Here is a 19,844-nt window from a genome sequence, read left to right as displayed (position 1 = left end):
GAGACCAGAGAGACACAGAGAGACACAGACAGAGAGACACAGAGAGACACACAGAGACACAGAGAGACACACAGGACAACAGAGAGACACAGACACACAGAGAGACACAGACACACAGAAGAGACACAGAGAGACACAGAGAGACAACAGAGAGACACACAGAGACGAGAGGCGATGCGTTATTGCCCGCTTCAATACGGTAAATCCCCGTCGAAGCGCGACAATTGCCGTCGCGTACAATCCTCCCGCGTTCTCACCAGCAGCAGCGCCATCGCCACATTCTCGTTGCCCGGCGCGACCTCCAGCCCCATCTCCGGCGTGGAGTCGACCAGGGCCCGCGGGCAGCGTGGAGACCGTAGGAGGATGGCGACCACCGAGCTGAGTTTGCGCGGCAAAGTCGCCGTGCGGCAGGGAGGCTCCGAGCAGCCACTCCTCCAGGCTCGGCACGCCCAGCAGACTGGGACATGGGGGACACGGGGGAGGGGGGGGGTAAGGGGGGGTGTAGGGGGGAGGGTAAGGAAGGGGGGGTAAGGGGGGGGGTAGCGGCGGAGGTGACGGTGAGAATTCGGCTGTTGACCTATCACCCACTTTCATCAATGATTGCGCAACGGAGTGGCTGTTGTGGAATTTACATCAACAGCCAAATACTCCTGCCCCCCCCTCCTCCTTCTTCTCCTCCCCCTTCCCCCTCCCCCCCCCTCCTTCCCCCTCCTCCCTCCTCCTCCCCCTTCCCCCTCCTCCTCCTCCCCCCCCTTCTTCTCCTCCCCCTTCCCCCCCCTCCTCCCCCTCCCTCCTCCCCCTCCTCCCCTTCCCTCTCCCCCTCCCCCCACCTCCCCCCCCCCTCCTCCACCCCACGTTGCTCTCCGCTAACAAATGAGATGGCGTCTATTGGCCCCCGCGCCGCTCCCCACGGCACGCTCGCCACGAGCTACTCACCCGAATATCTTCGTCAGCTGATCGACATCGGAGCCTCCGGGAAGAGAGGCCTGCGTTGAGGGGAGACAAGGAGGTCACCTTATGCGACGTCGCTTAGAACCTTTTTGCTTCTTTCGGTAAAGTCACGTAGAAGGGAAATCATAAAATAATAAACGCAATAAAATACAATTCTCACGACGTTTCGGCCACAACGCAAGCAGCCGTCCTCGGGTGAAGAGCAAGTCTGTCGGAAAGACGGCGTCTGAATGAGCACCACCAGGCTTGTCAGCGTATATATTTAAATATATACTTAAATACTTAAATATACGCTGCCAAGCCTGGTGGTGTTCAGAAGAACAGGTCTGTCGGAAAGACACATCATCATAATAACAACAACACCATTCAATGGGGAGAGGTGGCATGGTGTTCGGTATCGGACCCACGGGGGCACCTATCCTGGCACGGGCGCCATGGCGACGCCACCCTGCCAGGCCTGTGGTGACATTGCGTGCGGGAGAGGTGGGTGGGTGGCCTGTGTGGGTGGTTTGGTGGGTGGGTGGATTGATAGGTGGGTGGCTGTGTGGCTGGGTGGGTGGTTTTGTGGATTGGTGGGTGGGTTGATAGGTGGGTGGGTGTGTGGGTGGGTGGGTGTGTGGGTGGTGTGGTGAGTGGGGTGTGGTGGGTGGGTGGGTTGTGGTGGGGGGGGTGTGGGTGTGTGGGTGGCTGGGTGGTTTGGTGGATTGGTGGTGGGTGGGTTGATAGGTGGGTGGGTGGGTGGTTTGGTGGGTTGATAGGTGGGTGGGTGTGTGGGTTGGTGGGTGGCTGGGTGGGTGGATTGGTGGGTGGGTGGGTGTGTGGTGGCTGGGTGGTGGTTTGGTGGGTGGGTTGTGTGGTGGTGTGGGTGGGTTGGGTGGCGGGTGGGTTGCTAGGTGTGGTGGGTTGCTAGGTGGGTGGGTGGGTTGCTAGGTGGGGGTGGTTGCTAGGTGGGGGGGTGTTGCTAGGTGGGTGGGTGGTTGCTAGGTGGGTGGTGGGTTGCTAGGTGGGTGGTGGGTTGCTAGGTGGGTGGGTTGCTAGGTGGGTGGGTGGGTTGCTAGGTGAGGGTGGTTGCTAGGTGAGTGTGGTTGCTAGGTGAGTGTGGTTGCTAGGTGAGTGTGGTTGCTAGGTGTGTGGGTGTGCGGGTGGCGGTGCTCAAGGAGCACCTGCGTGTAAACATCTCAGCAAAGATGCAGCCGACGCTCCACAGGTCGGCGGCCGGGCCGCAGGTCACCCGCAGCAGCAGCTCCGGGGCGCGGTACCACGACGGGGACACCTACAGCAGCGGCACACCAAAGACAAAGATCCCCCGTGTAGCCTTCACACACCGTAGGGGCAAGTGCCCTTAGCGAGTAGCAGCGCCTATGACGGCCGGCACACGAGGGGGTGGTGGCCAGCACCGCACCCGGCCGCCTTTGTCTACCCGGTGGCGATGTTTACCGCGCACCGCACCGGGTACTCTTTTGAGGCTGAGTCAACCTAGGGAGGCCCGGGACCGGTTAAGATAATCGTCGCCGGTGTTGGCCGGAAGACAGATTCAGACGCTGTCTCCTCGACAGACCTGGTCTTCACCTGAGGACGGCTGCTTGCGTTGTGGCCGAAACGTCGTGAGAATTATTTTATTATGTTTTATTTATATTATTTTATTACTTCCCTTCTACGTGACGACTTACCGAAGAACCAAGAAGACCTCTCTCTCTCACTCTCTCTACTCACCGCCGGGGTGAGAGCCGTGCTCGCGCCGTCCAAGAGGAAGCGTCCGAGCCCCCAGCCGGCGAGCTTGACGCGCCCCGAGGCCGTCACCAGGACGCTGCGTGGCGTGAGCTCGCGGTGCTCCAGGCCGTGGCCGTGCAGGTAGCGCAGCCCACACAGCAGCTGGCCGCGTCACCTCCTGGGGCACGGCGCAAGGTCACGGCACAAGGTCACGGCACAAGGTCACGGCGCAAGGTCACGGCACAAGGTCACGGCGCAAGGGTCACAGCACAAGGTCACGGCACAAGGGCACGGCACAAGGTCACGGCGCAAGGTCACGGCACAAGGTCACGGCGCAAGGGCACGGCACAAGGTCACGACACAAGGAGGGGGGGGGGGAGTGTAAACTCGTTAGCCGCTCCGAGGCTCGGCTGGCAACGTGCGTGCGAGATACACAGAGACTGGTAGACTCATAGAGACTCAGAGATACACAGAGACACACAGAGACTCATAGAGACTCATAGAGACTCAGAGACTCATAGAGACACAGAGACACACAGAGACTCATAGAGACTCACAGAGACACACAGAGACCCATAGAGATACACAGAGACTCTGAGAGTGGTGTTGCCTTTTGGGGTGGGGTAGGGAGTGACGGGGTGGGTGGTGGTGGTGCTGGCGGTGGCACCTTGATGTGGTGGGACGGTGTGTGGGCGACTTCCCCAGGTAGGTGGACAGATCCTGGTCTACGAGCTCACAGACCACGGCGTGACGCGCGCCGCCCTCGTCACGAATATCCACAAAGACGTCCAGCAGCCTGGGGCAGGCCGGGTCGGGGGTCGGAGACATCAGAGCAAGAGAGCGCAGAAGTCATCTCGGTTTTGACGACGACGACGACGACGACGACGATCTGTCTCCTAATCTTTTCAAGACACGATGACCGTGGACAATTGGAGGATGGAGGCTGACGTGGCGACGATTGCGAGGGATCGTGACGCGGCGCGAGGGGTGGGAGAGACACCCACCTCACCACGTTGGGGTGCTCCCACTCCAATCCACGGTGGAGATGGCGACAACGTAAGGCGAGTGACAGCCAAGACACGATGACCGTGGAGGATTGGAGGCTGACGCGGCGACGATTTGCGAGGGATTGTGACGCGGCGCGAGGGGTGGGAGAGACACCCACCTCACCACGTTGGGTGCTCCAACTCCATCCACGGTGGAGATGGCGACAACGTAAGGCGAGTGACACCAAGACACGATGACCGTGGAGGATTGGAGGCTGACGCGGCGACGATTGCGAGGGATTGTGACGCGGCGCGAGGGGTGGGAGAGACACCCACCTCACCACGTTGGGGTGCTCCAGCTTCGTGGAGCAGCTGTAGCTGCAGCAGCTGCCAGGCATCTTCCTCCGGCCCCCGCCTGTCTGCAGGCGCAGGCCCTTGAGCAGCACCACAAAGCGGCCCTGGTCCCGGAGGTCGCGAGCCTTCAAAGTCGTCGCGGCCCCGTAGACCCCAGCGCCCAACTCGGCCACGGACTCGTACTGCTGCTCCATCCCCGCCGCCCCCAAACGCTTCGAACGCAGACGCCGCCGGTCACGTGGATGTCCTCTGCTGCCGAAGGACGCCGCCGCTAGCAGCAGCAGCAGCAGCGATCACACAGAGACGCAAGAGAGATAGAGAGAGAGAGAATTGTCACAGAGGGTCACAGATACACATAGAGGGTAAATGGGCGAGGTTAATGACTGTGGCTCATGCAGCTGCAATGGCTGCTTTGGGTATGCGGTTCAGACCTCCCCAGAGACCCTGGCTGACAGAGGTCTTCAGGCTGGCTGAGAAAAAGCGACAGGCCCACTCTCATAGTCTACGGCATTCCACGTCAGAGAATGAGGAGGCTTACCGCAGCCTTCGCTCGGAGGTTCTGAGAGCCGTGAGGCGCTGCAATGATGGGTGGTGGTCGCGGGTTTCTGAGGAGATGGAATCTGCCTCAGTAGCCCGTGATCAGACATCGCTGTGTAATTCCATCAAAAACGTAAATTGTAGTGCCACACCTATCACCGTAATTAGGGGAAAGAATGGTGATCCAATCTCAGATCCCCAGGAACAGGTTTGCAGATTTGCTGAGCATTTCTGTGAGGTCCTGGGGGAGGGGAAATCCCTCAGCAGGAAAACATCATGGCACAAAGTGGGGATGACAGTGCTGAGGCTGCGGTGCCTCAAATATTGGAAGAAGTCACCCCCTGTGAGTGACTGGCTGAGGTGCCATCTGTTGAGGAAGTCCTGAAGGAGATCCAGAGTCGAGACCAGGAAAGGCACCAGGCAGAGATGATCACCCAAGGGAAATTCTAGACAGACCAGCCTAAACATTTAGGCTGGCCTGTCTATGATCCATCTTAACCGGTTAGAAACATTTAGGCTGGCCTGTCTACGATCCATCCTGGGATAACCAGGCTGGATTGTGTGGAGCTCACAAATCCTTGAAAGATCTGGACAAAGTCCTATTGGTGAGCTCCTCCGGCAGGCAAGGCTGCGTTGGCTGGGTCATGTAACCCGCATGCCCAGCCACCGCATGCCTAAACAGATTTCGTTCGGCCCGTTTTTTTTGGTTTGCCATGTTTGTTGATGTACAGAGTTAGACTGATGGCCTTAATCTAAGTTGTCTTGTGGTTGTTGTTGTTTGACTTGCATCCTACTGGGATTTTTGCACATGGCGTTGGTGTAACGGTACTTTTTCTGCAATATTTTGGTCTTTTCTTAGATTTTCTGTTTGCACTTAGTCACATATTCACTTTAAGATGTTTTCTTGTTCATGTTTTTGTTTTTTGTTTGTTGCGGTTGCACCAGATTCAAGAGCCGAATGGCTCACAGGGCTACACGTAATACATGAACTTGAACTAGAGGGGCGTCATGGTTGGGATCGAACCCACGACCTTCTGTAGACCAGGCGAGGTAGTTAACATCTCTACAGGGTCGCGATCGAACTCACGACCTCCTGTAGACCAGGCGAGGTAGTCAACATCTCTACAGGGACATGATGGAACCCACGACCTCCTGTAGACCAGGCGAGGTAGTCAATATCTCTACAGGGTCGCGATCGAACTCACGACCTCCTGTGGACCAGGCGAAATAGTTAACATCTCTACAGGGGCATGATCGAACCCACGACCTCCTGTAGACCAGGCGAAGTAGTTAACATCTCTACAGGGGCATGATCGAACCCACGACCTCCTGTAGACCAGGCGAGGTAGTCAACATCTCTACAGGGTCGCGATCGAACCCACGATCTCCTGTAGACCAGGCGAGGTAGTTAACATCTCTACAGGGGCATTATCGAACCCACGACCTCCTGTAGACCAGGCGAGGTAGTCAACATCTCTACAGGGTCGCGATCGAACCCACGACCTCCTGTAGACCAGGCGAAGTAGTCAATATCTCTACAGGGGTCGCGATCGAACCCACGACCTCCTGTAGACCAGGCGAGGTAGTCAACATCTCTACAGGGTCGCGATCGAACCCACGACCTCCTGTAGACCAGGCGAGGTAGTCAACATCTCTACAGGGTCGCGATCGAATCCACGACCTCCTGTAGACCAGGCGAAGGAGTTAACATCTCTACAGGGTCATGATCGAACCCACGACCTCCTGTAGACCAGGCGAGGTAGTTAACATCTCTACAGGGGCCAAGATCGAACCCACGACCTCCTGTAGACCAGGCGAGGTAGTCAACATCTCTACAGGGTCGCGATCGAACCCACGACCTCCTGTAGACCAGGCGAAGGAGGTTAACATCGACCTAGTCACAGTGACGCCCACGGATTCTGATTAAATGATCTCGACTTAGACATTTACATGAATGTTACATTCCACGGGCGGATTGACCAACACAGTTTAGACCCCTCAACTGTTCCACAAAGACCACAGGGGATGGTGGTGGGGGGGTATCAGCCCAGCCCAATCCCAGGCCAACCAGGCCGGGCAATGTGGCCTAGGGCTGCACTCACTCACTCACCTCGTGGTTCGCTCCGTAGACGTCTGTCTGGGTGGTGGGGGGTCTTGAGCTCTCTACTCCGTCGTGGCGAGGAGGTGACACACAAAGCTATTGACTCGTGTGGTGGTGGTGGTGGTCCGACGTTTCGCGCCGCTACCACAACCAGGGCGGGAGACGGTCCGCTGGTGGGAACGCGTGGCTTTAGCAGGGCGCGTTTAGAAAACGTAGCGCGGATAGGCGACCACGTGGCAGCGGGGCTAAATTCCGTAGAGCTGATAGGCGCTGCCCATAGACTCAACACTGGCCACAGTTCTGTATGTGCAGCAGTCGATTTGAAGTTTTCGTGACTGATATGGGTCATATCCTTTGCTTCTTTCGGTAAAGTCACGTGGGTGAAGATTTTAAATAGAAAATAGAAATAAGCAAAGAGTCTATGCGCATACTCTGTGTTTTTTTCGGTAAAGTCACGGAGGTGAAAAAATTTGAAATTTAAATTAAATCTCGACGTTTCGGAGGCAACGCAAGCTTCCGTCCGTGTGTGTTGCCCGCGAAAAAGTCGCGATTTAATTAATTAATTTTTATTGTTTTATATTGTATTGTGTATCTCCCTTCTACGTGAGTTTACCGAAAGAAGCAAGAACATGAATCCCTGCAGTCACGAAATCTTTAAATCAAAAATGTCTATATATGCACAGTACTTTATACGTGCAGAGTTCAGTGTGTGTGTAAGTGATGTTACCCCCCCCCGTACACCCCCCGTACCCCCCTGTACCCACCCCCCCAGCAGACAAGAGCTGCTCGCGAGTGGGGGACACGAGAGGGGGGGGTGGCCAAGCACCACGCCCAGCCGCCTGTGTCTCTCCCGTGGCGATGTTCACTGCTACCACCGCACCAGGCTCTCGATTGATGCTGAGTCGACCTTAGGGGAGGCCCAGGAGCGAGCAGTGATTGAGCTCTGACATTTAGAGTGTGTTGGTTCTATGCGATGGAGCGTGGATCAAGCAGTGATATTTGAAATACAAATGTTTATCGTTAAAAGTGACTCCCGCCACGTGATTTCTGAACGAGAAACTGACGATTTGTGGATGGCACCGAGATTTCTCGATCTAAAGAGATTGTGGATCGACAAAGACCCCATATTAGGCCGTCCATTGACTCCGGTTGGCTTCCTCCCCGGCATTAACCGAGTTAGACTGATGGCCTTGATCTAAGTTGTCTTGTGGTTGTTGTTGTTTGTTTGTTGTAGTACAGAGTTAGACTGATGGCCTTGATCTAAGTGTCTTGTGGTTGTTGTTGTTGTTGTTGTGTTGTAGTACAGAGTTGGACTGATGGCCTTAATCTAAGTTGTCTTGTGGTTGTTGTTGTTGGTTGTTGTTGTAGTACAGAGTTTGGACTGATGGCCTTGATCTAAGTGTCTTGTGGTTGTTGTTGTTGTTTGTTGTAGTAGAGTTAGACTGATGGCCTTAATCTAAGTTGTCTTGTGGTTGTTGTTGTTGGTTTGTTTGTTTGTTGTAGTACAGAGTTAGACTGATGGGCTTGATCTAAGTTGTTCTTGTGGTTGTTGTTGTTTGTTGTAGTACAGAGTTAGACTGATGGCCTTGATCTAAAGTTGTCTTGGTGTTGTTGTTGTTGGTTGTTTGACTTGCCATCCCACTGGGATTTTTGCAGACAGCGTTGGTGTACGGTGCTTTTTTCTGCCATATGTTGCTGTCTTTTTCTTGGATTTTCTGTTGCACTTAGTCACATATTCACTTGAAGATGTTTTTTGTTCATTTTTATTTTTTTGTTTGTTGCGGGTTTGCACCCGATTCAAGAGCCGAATGGCTCACAGGGCTACACCTAGTACTTGAACTTGAATGCGTCATTCATTCTGTCACGGATTAATTCCATCCTGCTACAGCCCAACCCAAACCGCGGCACCGGTGCAGTTGACCGCCGTCGTTACCCGAGTGACGTCAACTTTGAATCCATCGCGATATCAAAACGATGAGATAGAAACCTGAGGATTTTGTTTGACGGAACATGCAAAACACTTTTAATTCACAGCTACGAAAACTCTTGGCCGATACAGAACGGGAATGGAGGCAGGGTAACTAGCATCGTTGTCTGCCTCACGTCACATCAAGATGTCATGTATATCAACATGTAACATATAGAGAGCAGTGTAGTGTATATAGTGTATAGTAGTGTAGTGTATAGTAGTGTAGTGTAGAGTAGTGTAGAGTAGTGTATAGTGGTAGTGCTATAGTAGTGTAGTGTAGAGTAGTGTAGTGTATAATGTAGTGTAGTGTATAGTAGTGAGTGTATACGTGTAGTGTATAGTGTAGTGGTATAGGTAGTGGTATAGTAGTGTATAGTGTAGTGTATAGTAGTGTAGGGTATAGTCGTGTAGTGGTAAGTAGTGTAGTGTATAGTAGTGGTGTGTATAGTGTAGTGTCTAGTAGGGTAGTGGTATAGTAGTGTATAGTGTAGTGTATAGTGTAGTGGTATAGTAGTGTAGTGTATAGTGTAGTGTATAGTGTTAGTGTATAGTGTAGTGCATAGTGTATGTTAGTGTAGTGTGTAGTGTATGTGTAGTGTAGTGATAGTGTAGTGTATAGTATGTGTAGTGTAGTGTATAGTGTAGGTATAGTGTAGTGTATAGTGTAGTGTATAGTGCAGTGTATAGTGTAGTGTATAGTAGATAGTGTAGTGTATAGTGTAGTGTATAGTGCAGTGTATAGTGTAGTGTATAGTAGTGTATAGTGTAGTGTATAGTGCGTGTATAGTGTAGTGTATAGTATGTTAGTGTAGTGTATAGTGTATGGTAGTGTATAGTTAGTGTATAGTGTAGTGTATAGTGCAGTGTATAGTGTAGTGTATAGTAGTGTATAGTGTAGTGTATAGTGTATAGTGTATGTAGTAGTGTATAGTATGTATGTAGTGTATAGTGTAGTGTATAGTGTAGTGTAGTGTAGTGTATAGTGTAGTGCTGGATGCCGTGGTGCTGGCACCCTCAACAACTTTGAATGGATCACCGAACCCGGCAGGACTCGGCTGAACCCGACTGGAGTCGATCTCCAGCCGAGGCCACCCCGGCAGCTTGCGGCTGCAGTCTACTTGTCTACTTGCAAGAGAGTTGGTCAAACGGTCTGCGGGCACCGCTCGCACTTGACGGAGCGCACCACCGGAACTTGCATCTGCACCGCTTCTCCACCGTTCACTGGGAGGGGAACACAGCAGAGGCGAGAGTGCAAAACGTTCGGACATTGTCTTTTTGCCCACGAGGTTTTTATCGCGGATTCTGCAATCGCCGTCGCGATGGTGACAAAAGTCTCCGTGCACTTCTCTCCGTAGACGTTGGCAACTTCGTAGATATCCCTTAGAGCGACTAAGATTCACAGAAAGCAGTTCTAAAGAAATGCATTTTTTATTTTCATTGCGTGGTGTACTGTATAGTGTAGTGTATAGTATAGTGTATAGTGTAGTGTAGTGTATAGTGTAGGTGTGGATAGTGTAGTTATAGTAGGATAGTGCGTGTATAGTGTAGTGTAGTAGTGTATAGTGTAGTGTATAGTATAGTGTATAGTGTGAGTGTAGTATTAGTGTAGTGTAGTGTATAGAGTAGTGTATCGTGTATGTATAGTGTTGTAGTGTATAGTTGTAGGTGGTGTATAGTTGTAGTGTATAGGTAGTGTATAGTGTAGTGTATAGTTAGTGTATAGTAGTGTAGTGTATAGTGTACTGTATAGCATAGTAGTGTAACGGAGCGAAGAATAGTATCCTTGGGGTCTTTCGCTAAAGCCACGTAGATGGCCTAAAAAAAATAATAAAAGTAACAAAAAACTACGACGTTTCGATCGCAAACACAAGCGATCCGTTTGGTTTATTTTAGTGATTTTTTTTTCACCTATCTACGTGACTTTACCGAAAGACCCAAGAATATTAATCCTGCTGTCACGAAAGCTTTAAGTCAAGAGTGATAGTGTATAGTAGTACAGGGACAGTGTGGAAAGAGAGGGGTGTCTGTCGTTATCCGAGCACAAGTAGTGCACGCTTGTCATAGTTAGTAGTGTAGGATATGAGACATTGCACTGACCCTGACGATGCCTGCTGCTGCTGTATATTTGGAGTCTTGCGTCTCTCTCTCTCTCATCATCATCACGGTGGCTAGGAGATGTTAACCCCTCGCTTGTTGTGCAGGAGGTCGTGGGTTCGATCCCAACTCTGACAATGCCCGCTGATGCTGCATTTGCGTGTCTCTCTCTGCCCGTAGGTCACGTGGATTTGTCTCGGGTCCTCCGCTTCTCCCTCCACGTTGAAAATCAGGCGATTAAGAGTATTTGGACGCTGTGCGTTTCTACGCGACGAGCCACTTGGTCGACCTATCGTCTGTGGCTGATCTACGCAGCTCGGCGGAACTTGCCTGGTCAAACATAAAATAGTTTCGTAGCTTCTTAATGAATAAATTTCGATTTAAAGCTTTCGTGACTGCAGGGATTCATCTTCTTGGTTCTTTTGGTAAGTCACGTAGAAGGGAAGTAATAAAATAATAAAAATAAAACATAATAAAATTATTCTCACGACGTTTCGGCCACAACGCAAGCAGCCGTCCTCAGGTGAAAAACACATCTGTCGAGGCGACAGCGTCTGTGTGCTGCTTCATTCAGACGCTGTCGCCTCGACGGACCTGGTCTTCACCTGAGGACGGCTGCTTGCGTTGTGGCCGAAACGTCGTGAGAATAATTTATTATGTTATATTTTTATTATTTTATTACTTCCCTTCTACGTGACTTTACCGAAAGAACCAAGAAGCTTCTTAACGAATAGTTTGAGTTTATTTTCGGGTCGCGGCGACGGTGGGGGGGGGGGAGGTCACACCTCGGACGGTGTTGTACCCTCTGCCGCAACACATGATCGAGCAATCCCCGGTGCCGTTGGAGCGCAAGTCGCACCGCCGCCCCACCGTGCCGGGAACGCCGCGAGCATCGTCGCGCTCGCAGTAGTCGGGGCTGCCGTGCACGTGCACCAGCTCGCTCGCAGTGGGCGCCACGAACCCCTCGTCCACCGGCTCCAGGTGCAGGCGCGGCCAGCGGGCCGCTTTGCCGCTTTCGCGGCCACCGGTAACAGGCACCGCACCGCCGCCGCCAGCCGCCCCCGGAACGAGAATCCAGTTGTGGGTCACCAGCCGCACGGCGGAACTTGCGTCGTACTTTTCCTGCAGCCGCCATCGTCACCAGTCGTCGTCAGGGGGTGAGGAGGAGGCAAGAGGATCCGCCGTGTTTTATTTAGCTGTGGTGGGTGGTGGTGGAGGTTGTGGTGGTGGAGAGTTGGTGGTAGGAGGTGGTGGTGGTGTGGTGCTGGTGGTGGTGGTGGTGATGGGGGGTGGTGGTGGTGGTGATGGTGGTGGTGATGGAGGTGGTGATGGTGGTGGTGGAGGTGGTGGTGATGGTGAATGGTGGTGTTGGTGGAGGTGGTGGTGGTGGTGGAGGTGGAGGTGGTGGTGGTGGAGGTGGTGGTGGTGGTGGAGGTGGTGAAGGTTGAGTGAATGCGGGCAGCACCCTGAGCTGCTAGGGGACCTCCCCCCCCCCCCCCCCCCCCACGTCTGTAACCCTCCCATTGATTCAAGCCTCATCACTCGCACCTCACACTCACCCCACACTCAGCTCACACATCACACCACACACCCCCCCACCGCACTCACCCCCACACACACAGCACCCTCACCCCACCCACCGTCACACTCACCCCACACACACATCACACGCACCCCACCCACCTCACACTCACGCCCACCACACATCACACGCACCCCACCACACCTCACACTCCCCCACCACCACATCACACTCACCCCACCCACCTCAACCTACCACCAACACCGGCACACGCACCCCAACCCAACCCCCACTCCCGCACTCACCCCACCCACCTCACCTCACCACACTCACACTCAACCCCACCAACGCACCCCACCACACTCACCTCCAACACCTCACCTCACCACACCTCACACCATCCCTCCCACCACCCTCACCCCACCTCACCACTCACCCCCCCTCACACTCACCCCCACCCACACTCACACTCACCCCCCACCCTCACCCCACCCACACTCACCCCCCCTCACATCACACTCACCCCACCCACACTCACCCCACACTCACCCACCTCACCCCACCCACACTCACCCCACACTCACCCACCTCACCCCACCCACACTCACCCCACACTCACCCACCTCACCCCACCCACACTCACCCCACACTCACCCACCTCACCCCACCCACACTCACCCCACCTCACACTCACCCCACCAACTCACCCCACCCCACATCACACTCACCCCACCCACACTCACCCCACCTCACCCACCTCACCCCACCCACACTCACCCCACTCACCCACCTCACCCACCCACTCACCCACACTCACCCACCTCACCCCACCCACACTCACCCACCTCACCCCACCCACACTCACCCACACTCCACCCACACTCGCCCACTCACCCCACCCACACTCACCCCACCCACCTCACCCCACCCACACTCACCCCACACTCACCCACCTCACCCCACCCACACTCACCTCCCCTCCACTCACCCCACCCACCTCACCCCCACTCACCCCTACACCTACCCACACTCACCCCACGCACACTCACCTCCACTCACCCCACCCACCTCACCCCACCCACACTCACCCCACACTCACCCACCTCACCCCACCCACACTCACCCCACCCACACATCACACTCACCCCACCCACACTCACCCCACCCACACTCACCCCACCCACACATCACACTCACCCCACCCACACTCACCCCCACCCACATCACACTCACCCCCCCACACTCACCCCACCCACACACACTCACCCCACCCACACTCACCCCACCCACATCACACTCACCCCACCCACACTCACCCCACCCACACTCACCCCACCCACACTCACCCCACCCACCTCACCCCCCACCCACATCACAGTCACCCCACCCACCACCCCACCCACCTCACCCCACCCACACTCACCCCACACTCACCCACCCCCCCACACTCACCCACCACACTCACCCCACACTCACCCACCTCACCCCACCCACACTCACCCACCCACACTCACCCCACACTCACCCCACCTCACTCACCCACCTCACCCCCACCCACCCTCACCCCTCCTCAGGGTGCAGTCCCATGCAGTCGTGAGCTCACCTTGAGAAAGTTTCCAACTTTGCGAAAGTCTGCGAGCTGTGGCCAGCAGATCTTGAGCGTGCAGGCGCCAGTCAACCCGTGGCACTTTCACTGCGTGTACGCCAGATTGTACACAGCCTGTAGCACCACCACCACCATCATCATCGTCACCACCACAATCATCACTACCAAACGCCATTCGCCAATAAGTGGCGGTGATGTCACCACGGCGCCTGTGCCAAGCCATGTGCACATTAAGCCCACGTGAAGTGTCGAATGCCCGTTGGCAGGAGGTCATGGGACAGACCCAGGTGTCATGGGTCGACTGACGGAGATGACTGGCCAATGCACCACTGCCCAAGTATGGGAAACTCTCCACTCTCTCCACAACTACACCTATCACCAATTGGGAGTTGTGGGGGTGGAGTGTCCGATGGTACAAACTACCCAGGCAGGTGCTTAGTTTTGGTGGGGCTGATGGTAAGGCCCCACCTCTTAGTGGCACGCTCCAGTCTCAGCAGCAGCGTCTCCATCTCCTCCTCCGAGTGAGCAGCAATCACCAGATCATCGGCATACATAACGTGGTTGAGCAATAGGGAGCCATCCCTTGACCGCACCCGGGCGTCGATCACCCTCCCACTCTACCCGATGGAAATTCTCCCGTTACAGCCATGGAAGGCTTCACGAACTACATGGTCAAAAATAATTTTTTAAGTTATGTGGGAGCCAGAGAACATCGCCACGCAGCTTTTCCCAGGCCCGCTCACCATCATGAGTCAAGGACACTGAAAGCACAAATAAAAACCCACAACCCAGACCTACTGATGGTATCATAGGCCTTGACCAGGTCAATAAAGCAGAGATGTAGGTCTTGTTGGAATTCCCTACACCTCTGCTGTAGCAGACGGGGCCACCCTGGCCTAAAACCACATTGGGTCTGCGCAAGCCTCTCCTCAGCGTGCCCAACAGGGCGATTTTTAAATCCTTTATATTAAGTTCGCTTGCATGCTTGCTTGCTTGCTTACGACCGTGCAAATCTTTCGGTCGTTTTTTAACCCACTTCCCGTGATCCAATCGAGCTGACATTTTGCACACAGACTCGTTGTGCGAGACAATTAATGTTCGTGAATTTTTTTTTCCAAAATTTTACACTGTTTAGGGAAAACAAATTAAATATTTAATTACCAATTGCTTAATACTGGCAGACAATCATCTGACCCATAGGTGGCAGCCATCTCAAGCCAGAGGACGAGAGGACTCTAGCCGCCACACATATAAAGGATTTATAGTGAAAAACGTTGTTTTTACGGGTTAATTTTTAATTTTCGTCTACACATCTACCCATTTGCCGACTCACCAGCCGGCCGGCCTTGTTATTGTGCAAATTCATCTGGACGAGCTCCAGCCGAGACTCCCCTCCTCCTCCATGCCGCCTGCGATCGTGCTCGCTCTCGTCCACAAACTTCCTGGCGAACCGGTATCCGTATTTGACGTCGTCCCCGCAGCCCGGCTGGGCGCCACGCGGCAGACTTGCCGCGGCCGCATCGACGCAGTCGCAGCTGCCCGGCAGCGCCCCCCTGGCGGCAGGCGCGCGCCACCGCGTGGACAACTCCGGCGGCGATCAGGGCGGAGACGAAGGCGGCCTCGCGCGAGCCTGGAGCCCCCCCCCACCCCGACCACCCCGAAGAGCCCAATCAGCCCCGCCGACAAAACAATTTGATCGACTGTCTATTTTCTAGTGTAGACCGTTGCCGAAATAGAAACGTCACGTCATTAGAACCGCCACTCCCGCCGACGCATCCCATAGGTTAAGGATTTGGCACGAAAAACAGAACGTGGCGAATTCGTTACGAGTGCGACGACAGGGCGCCACCTGTGGGCCAGGACGGGTAATCACGAGTATGGGCGCGTAATATAATAACCAACCACGGGTTCAAGGTAACAGGCGGGGTCAGTAGGGAAGCTCCGGGAACTTGCTAGAAGGTTCTAGAAGGGGGCATGGCCGGAGTCGGGGCCTAGCCACGCCGGGAAGTGTGTGGTAGGGGGGACGTAACCGAAGGTTCGGAGCTGTCGCGGGATCCTGGCCGATCCTCTGCACAGCTCCAATCGTCATCGTCGTCGTCGTCATCGCTACGTGTAGCTAGACGCCGACGATGGGGCTGTCTAGAAAGGTCGGCTGTGTGTAGCCACGTAGAAACGTGTCTATATATATCGCCCAGTGTTTGTGCCCAAGTGTGAGAAATGAATAAGAAGCACTCTGCACGTTTTTGTCTCATTGCACTAGTACAGCACTGACCGGTTGCTGTGTGTTGAAGAGTAAACTCACTGCAACATTTACAATTCGAGTATTGTGATGTTTCGCTGGGAAAACAACAACCACAACAACCACCACAACAACAACAACAACACTAGCGTCATCAGGTGACAGCAGAGGTCGCAACCGGGTACGCCGATATCCGTTTGTGACCTCTGGGCGACAGCCAGCATTGTGGAGACATTCTACTTCAGTCTGAAACAAGGGGATTGGCCACGTTCTGCTTACACGACACTAGACCTCGCTAAGTGGCCGTGTCGGATGGTGGCGAGTAAAGCGAGGCAGCCCTCCGATTGGTGGAAACCCACCACCAGCGCCGTCGTTGCCCACGACTACCACCATCACTGACATCAGCTGCCCCGCCCATGCTATTTTAAACCTTTATGTTGCCGGCAGAGGCTCCGACGCTCGCTCCGACCCGGCCTGACGATCCCCTTACCAGATTGAGCCACGGGGCCCAGAGTGTCCTCGGCGCCGGGCGTGGTGCAGTTCCACCGCCAGGCCTGCAGCTGGTGCCGACACTCAGTCGAGCGCCAGCTGGACGCCATTGGCCACCTCCTCTGCGTGGTTCGAGTGCCGCCGGCACAGGCTGCGCTGTCCGGGGGAGAGACCCGGCGCCGCGGTGCACAGCAGCGGAGAGTCGGAAGCGGTTCGAAGAGCGGGGTCCACAGGGGCAGCAACCTGCAAGGGACGGGGGGGTGGGGGGGGAGTCACGGTGGCCAGGGGATGTTGACTACCCTGCATTGGTATGCAGGTCAAAATACCCAAAATACGTGATCTAATCCCATCTGTGAAGGAGGTCATTCTTGACATGCAATGCCCTGCGGTAGCAGTTACATTGGGGAACAAAACGTCATGTCCGGACCGTGTTCGCGAACACAAGGCAGATCTGAAACACGGCAGAACCAATACCTCTGCCGTAGCTGACCATTGCTATAACGCCGTGGGCTCGCGTGATATTGTTTTTTTCCGAGACCAAGCTACTTCTGCAAACCTTCGGGCTACTATGAAAGGTTTGTGCATGAAGCCATCCAGATATATAACATATGACAAAACTTAAACCGAGGAAGATGGATACAAATTGACAATCATTGCAAGGAGATGTTATCAACCAGGTAATGCCTTCACTTGTTGTTGTTTTCCATCGTACCTGCCGGTTTACTGCCCAGCCCGCCCACACCCCCCCCCCCCACAGCCTCACGTCCTCTTTCCCTAGCACTCACGCGCCCCCCCCCCCTCACCCTACCACCCCCCCTATCTCTCTCCCCCCTTTCCTCCTCCCCCCCTCTCTTACCTATGTAATAAAAGGTCGTTGAGGCGACTTCTAGAATCCGTCTTTTATTCAACTTGCATTACAGCTTCCCTTCACACTGCTGACAGGCAGCGTGAGAGGGACAGACAGAGAGACGCACTGCCACGTGGCAGCCTGGACCACGTGGCAGCCTGGACCACGTGGCAGCCTGGACCACGTGGCAACCCGGAGCCCCGCTCCCGCGTGGCCCCCTTCCTCCGTTCGTTTCCCGTTCTGACCACGTGCGTTCCTCTCCCCCCCTATTTAATACTCGGGTCACGTGGTACGTTTCCACCAATCCTGGTTAGCCTCCGTGGAATCTTCCAGGCTCCCTCGTAGGCCTCCCGGGACCACGCCCCATGACTCGTCTCCCCATTGGCTGTGGCCAAAGCCAGCACAACCAATCATCTACTTGCAGCTGTCACCTCTCCGTCACGTCAGGGCCACGCCCCTAGGCTTCCCTCCCCCATTGGCTGTGGACCAGGACCGGCAGAGCCAATGATCGTGACGAGTTGTAATCCGTCAACGACCCGGATAGTAAACCTCGCGGTGACACTACTATGTAACCTCTTGCCACGGCAGCTCTCCCGCCGACTTCAGCATTGTCTCGCTGTGGTTGTCCCCCCCCCCCCGATGAAGTTCGCTTGTGTTGCGATCGAAACGTCGTGATTTGTTTCATTTTATTTTATTTCTACCTACGTGACTTTACCGAAAGAACCAAAGAACATTTATATATTTACCGCGATCTAACACCAAAAACGCCTCTATTGTGGATGACATTGGTCGCGAAAGCCCTGCCGCTACTAGGTGTTGAACGACTGTACGGGGTGTGTAAAATACAAGACGGTCAGGAGGCCGCTCAGAAACCAATGAACTTAGAAACTTGCGCTCATCGCAGCCGTGAGGAGGAAGACAGCGGTCAGCGGTTACCACCAGGAAGCGGCCGAGACTGCCCACAGCTGTGCGAAGACGAAGCCTCGGACAGGCGCAGAGACCGGCCAGGAACAGCTCCTCTTCATCCTCATGGCCATCGGCGCTGTGCAGAAGTGAACCGGTGGAGACGATGTTAACTCCCTCGCCTGGTATGCAGGAGGTCGTGGGTTTGATCCCGACCCTGACGATACCTGCTGCCGTATATTTGGAGTTTGCGGTCTCTCTCTCATCATCGTCACGGTGGCTATGAGATGTTGACTACCTCGCCTGGTATGCAGGAGGTCGTGGGTTTGATCCCGACCCTGACGATGCCTGCTGCTGCTGTATATTTCTAGTTTTCAAGTCTCACGCTCATCATCGTCACGGTGGCTGGGAGATGTTGACTCCCTCGCTTTGTACACGGGATCGAGCCCACGACCACTTGTCCACCAGGCGAGGGAGTGAACATCTCCTAGCAGAGGTGTGGACTCGAGTCATGTGACTTGGACTCGAGTCAGACTCGAGTCATGAATTTGATGACTTCAGACTCGACTTGGACTTGCATAACAATGACTTTGTCCCACCTCTGTCTCCTAGCCACCGTGATCGTGATGAACTCCGACTGGGGTTGTCACTCTGGTGAGCTCTGTAGCCGACCGGCATCATCACCACGACACGCATTGAATGTGACCAGTCAGGTAGAGACAGCTCCCTCCTACAGGGGGAAAAAATCTATTTATAAACTTCTTAAAACTTAAAAACACAACATATACAAATGAAAAGAAAACTTTGTCATTACCTCGCTAATTAAAAATAAAACCCCAACGAGCGCTGTGTGAAAATTTAAACTTACGCACGCGCGCGCGCCAAGATTCGATTCTTTAAATCGTGCGAAGGAATCGAAGGTCGTAGATTCCTTTAGAATCGGCCTATTCCCGTTGAATCGATACCACAAACGCTCATCAGATATCGATTCTCGCCATTTCCTGTATGCGGGTGACGTCACACACCTCGTGGTCACCCCCCAAAATACAAAGTTTAATTTTAGACGTTTGACTTTGTGTACAGTATGGGAGCTAGACACGTGGCAACTTCAAAGTTTGTAGCCGAGTTTATTATTTATTTTATCTCCCCTCCCCAGCCGCGCATTTGGGTGACATGACAGGTATGTGACGTCACAGCTCACTTGCTGTGCAAAAAATCGATGCATTATTGCGCGCCTCTCTTTTCCCCCCAAAAAAACAAGTGTATTTTTAGAATGTTTGCATGGTGTACAGTCTGAAAAGTACCCGCATGGCAAATTTCCAGTTTGTTGCATTTCGGGAAGTACGCTAAACATTTTGAACAGACACACACACACACGACTTTGCCTTTTATACAGCATGTAATGGTATATATATTCTTGGTTCTTTCGGTAAAGTCACGTAGAAGGGAAATAATAAAATAATATAATAATAAAGACACGTAGAAAGGAAATAATAAAATAATATAAATGATTAAGTCACGTAGAAGGGAAATAAT

General features: G+C 53.9%; 1 protein-coding gene and 1 pseudogene across 1 annotated transcript; both read right to left on the bottom strand.

Annotated features, from left to right (window-relative positions):
• Positions 1–342: 342 nt before the first annotated feature.
• Positions 343–4,195, bottom strand: LOC133339927 (cyclin-dependent kinase 6-like; annotated as a pseudogene).
• A 5,554-nt stretch (positions 4,196–9,749) lies between these two features.
• Positions 9,750–18,442, bottom strand: LOC133339926 (protein Wnt-1-like). The gene is made up of 8 exons (XM_061548037.1): positions 18,369–18,442; positions 16,560–16,801; positions 15,658–15,679; positions 15,164–15,383; positions 13,828–13,911; positions 11,777–11,824; positions 11,488–11,683; positions 9,750–9,829 (listed from the first exon to the last, which is right to left on the bottom strand). Exons 1-8 carry the CDS (start codon positions 18,440–18,442, stop codon positions 9,750–9,752), a joined length of 966 nt encoding a protein of 321 aa, XP_061404021.1.
• Positions 18,443–19,844: the final 1,402 nt, after the last annotated feature.

This window comes from Lethenteron reissneri, unplaced genomic scaffold (genome assembly GCF_015708825.2).
Source record: "Lethenteron reissneri isolate LAM-NWPU_2019-01 unplaced genomic scaffold, ASM1570882v1 scaffold_567, whole genome shotgun sequence".
Lineage (NCBI taxonomy): Eukaryota > Metazoa > Chordata > Hyperoartia > Petromyzontiformes > Petromyzontidae > Lethenteron > Lethenteron reissneri.
The sequence above is the reverse complement of the archived record's forward strand: the minus strand, read 5'-3'. Positions and strand labels throughout refer to the sequence as shown.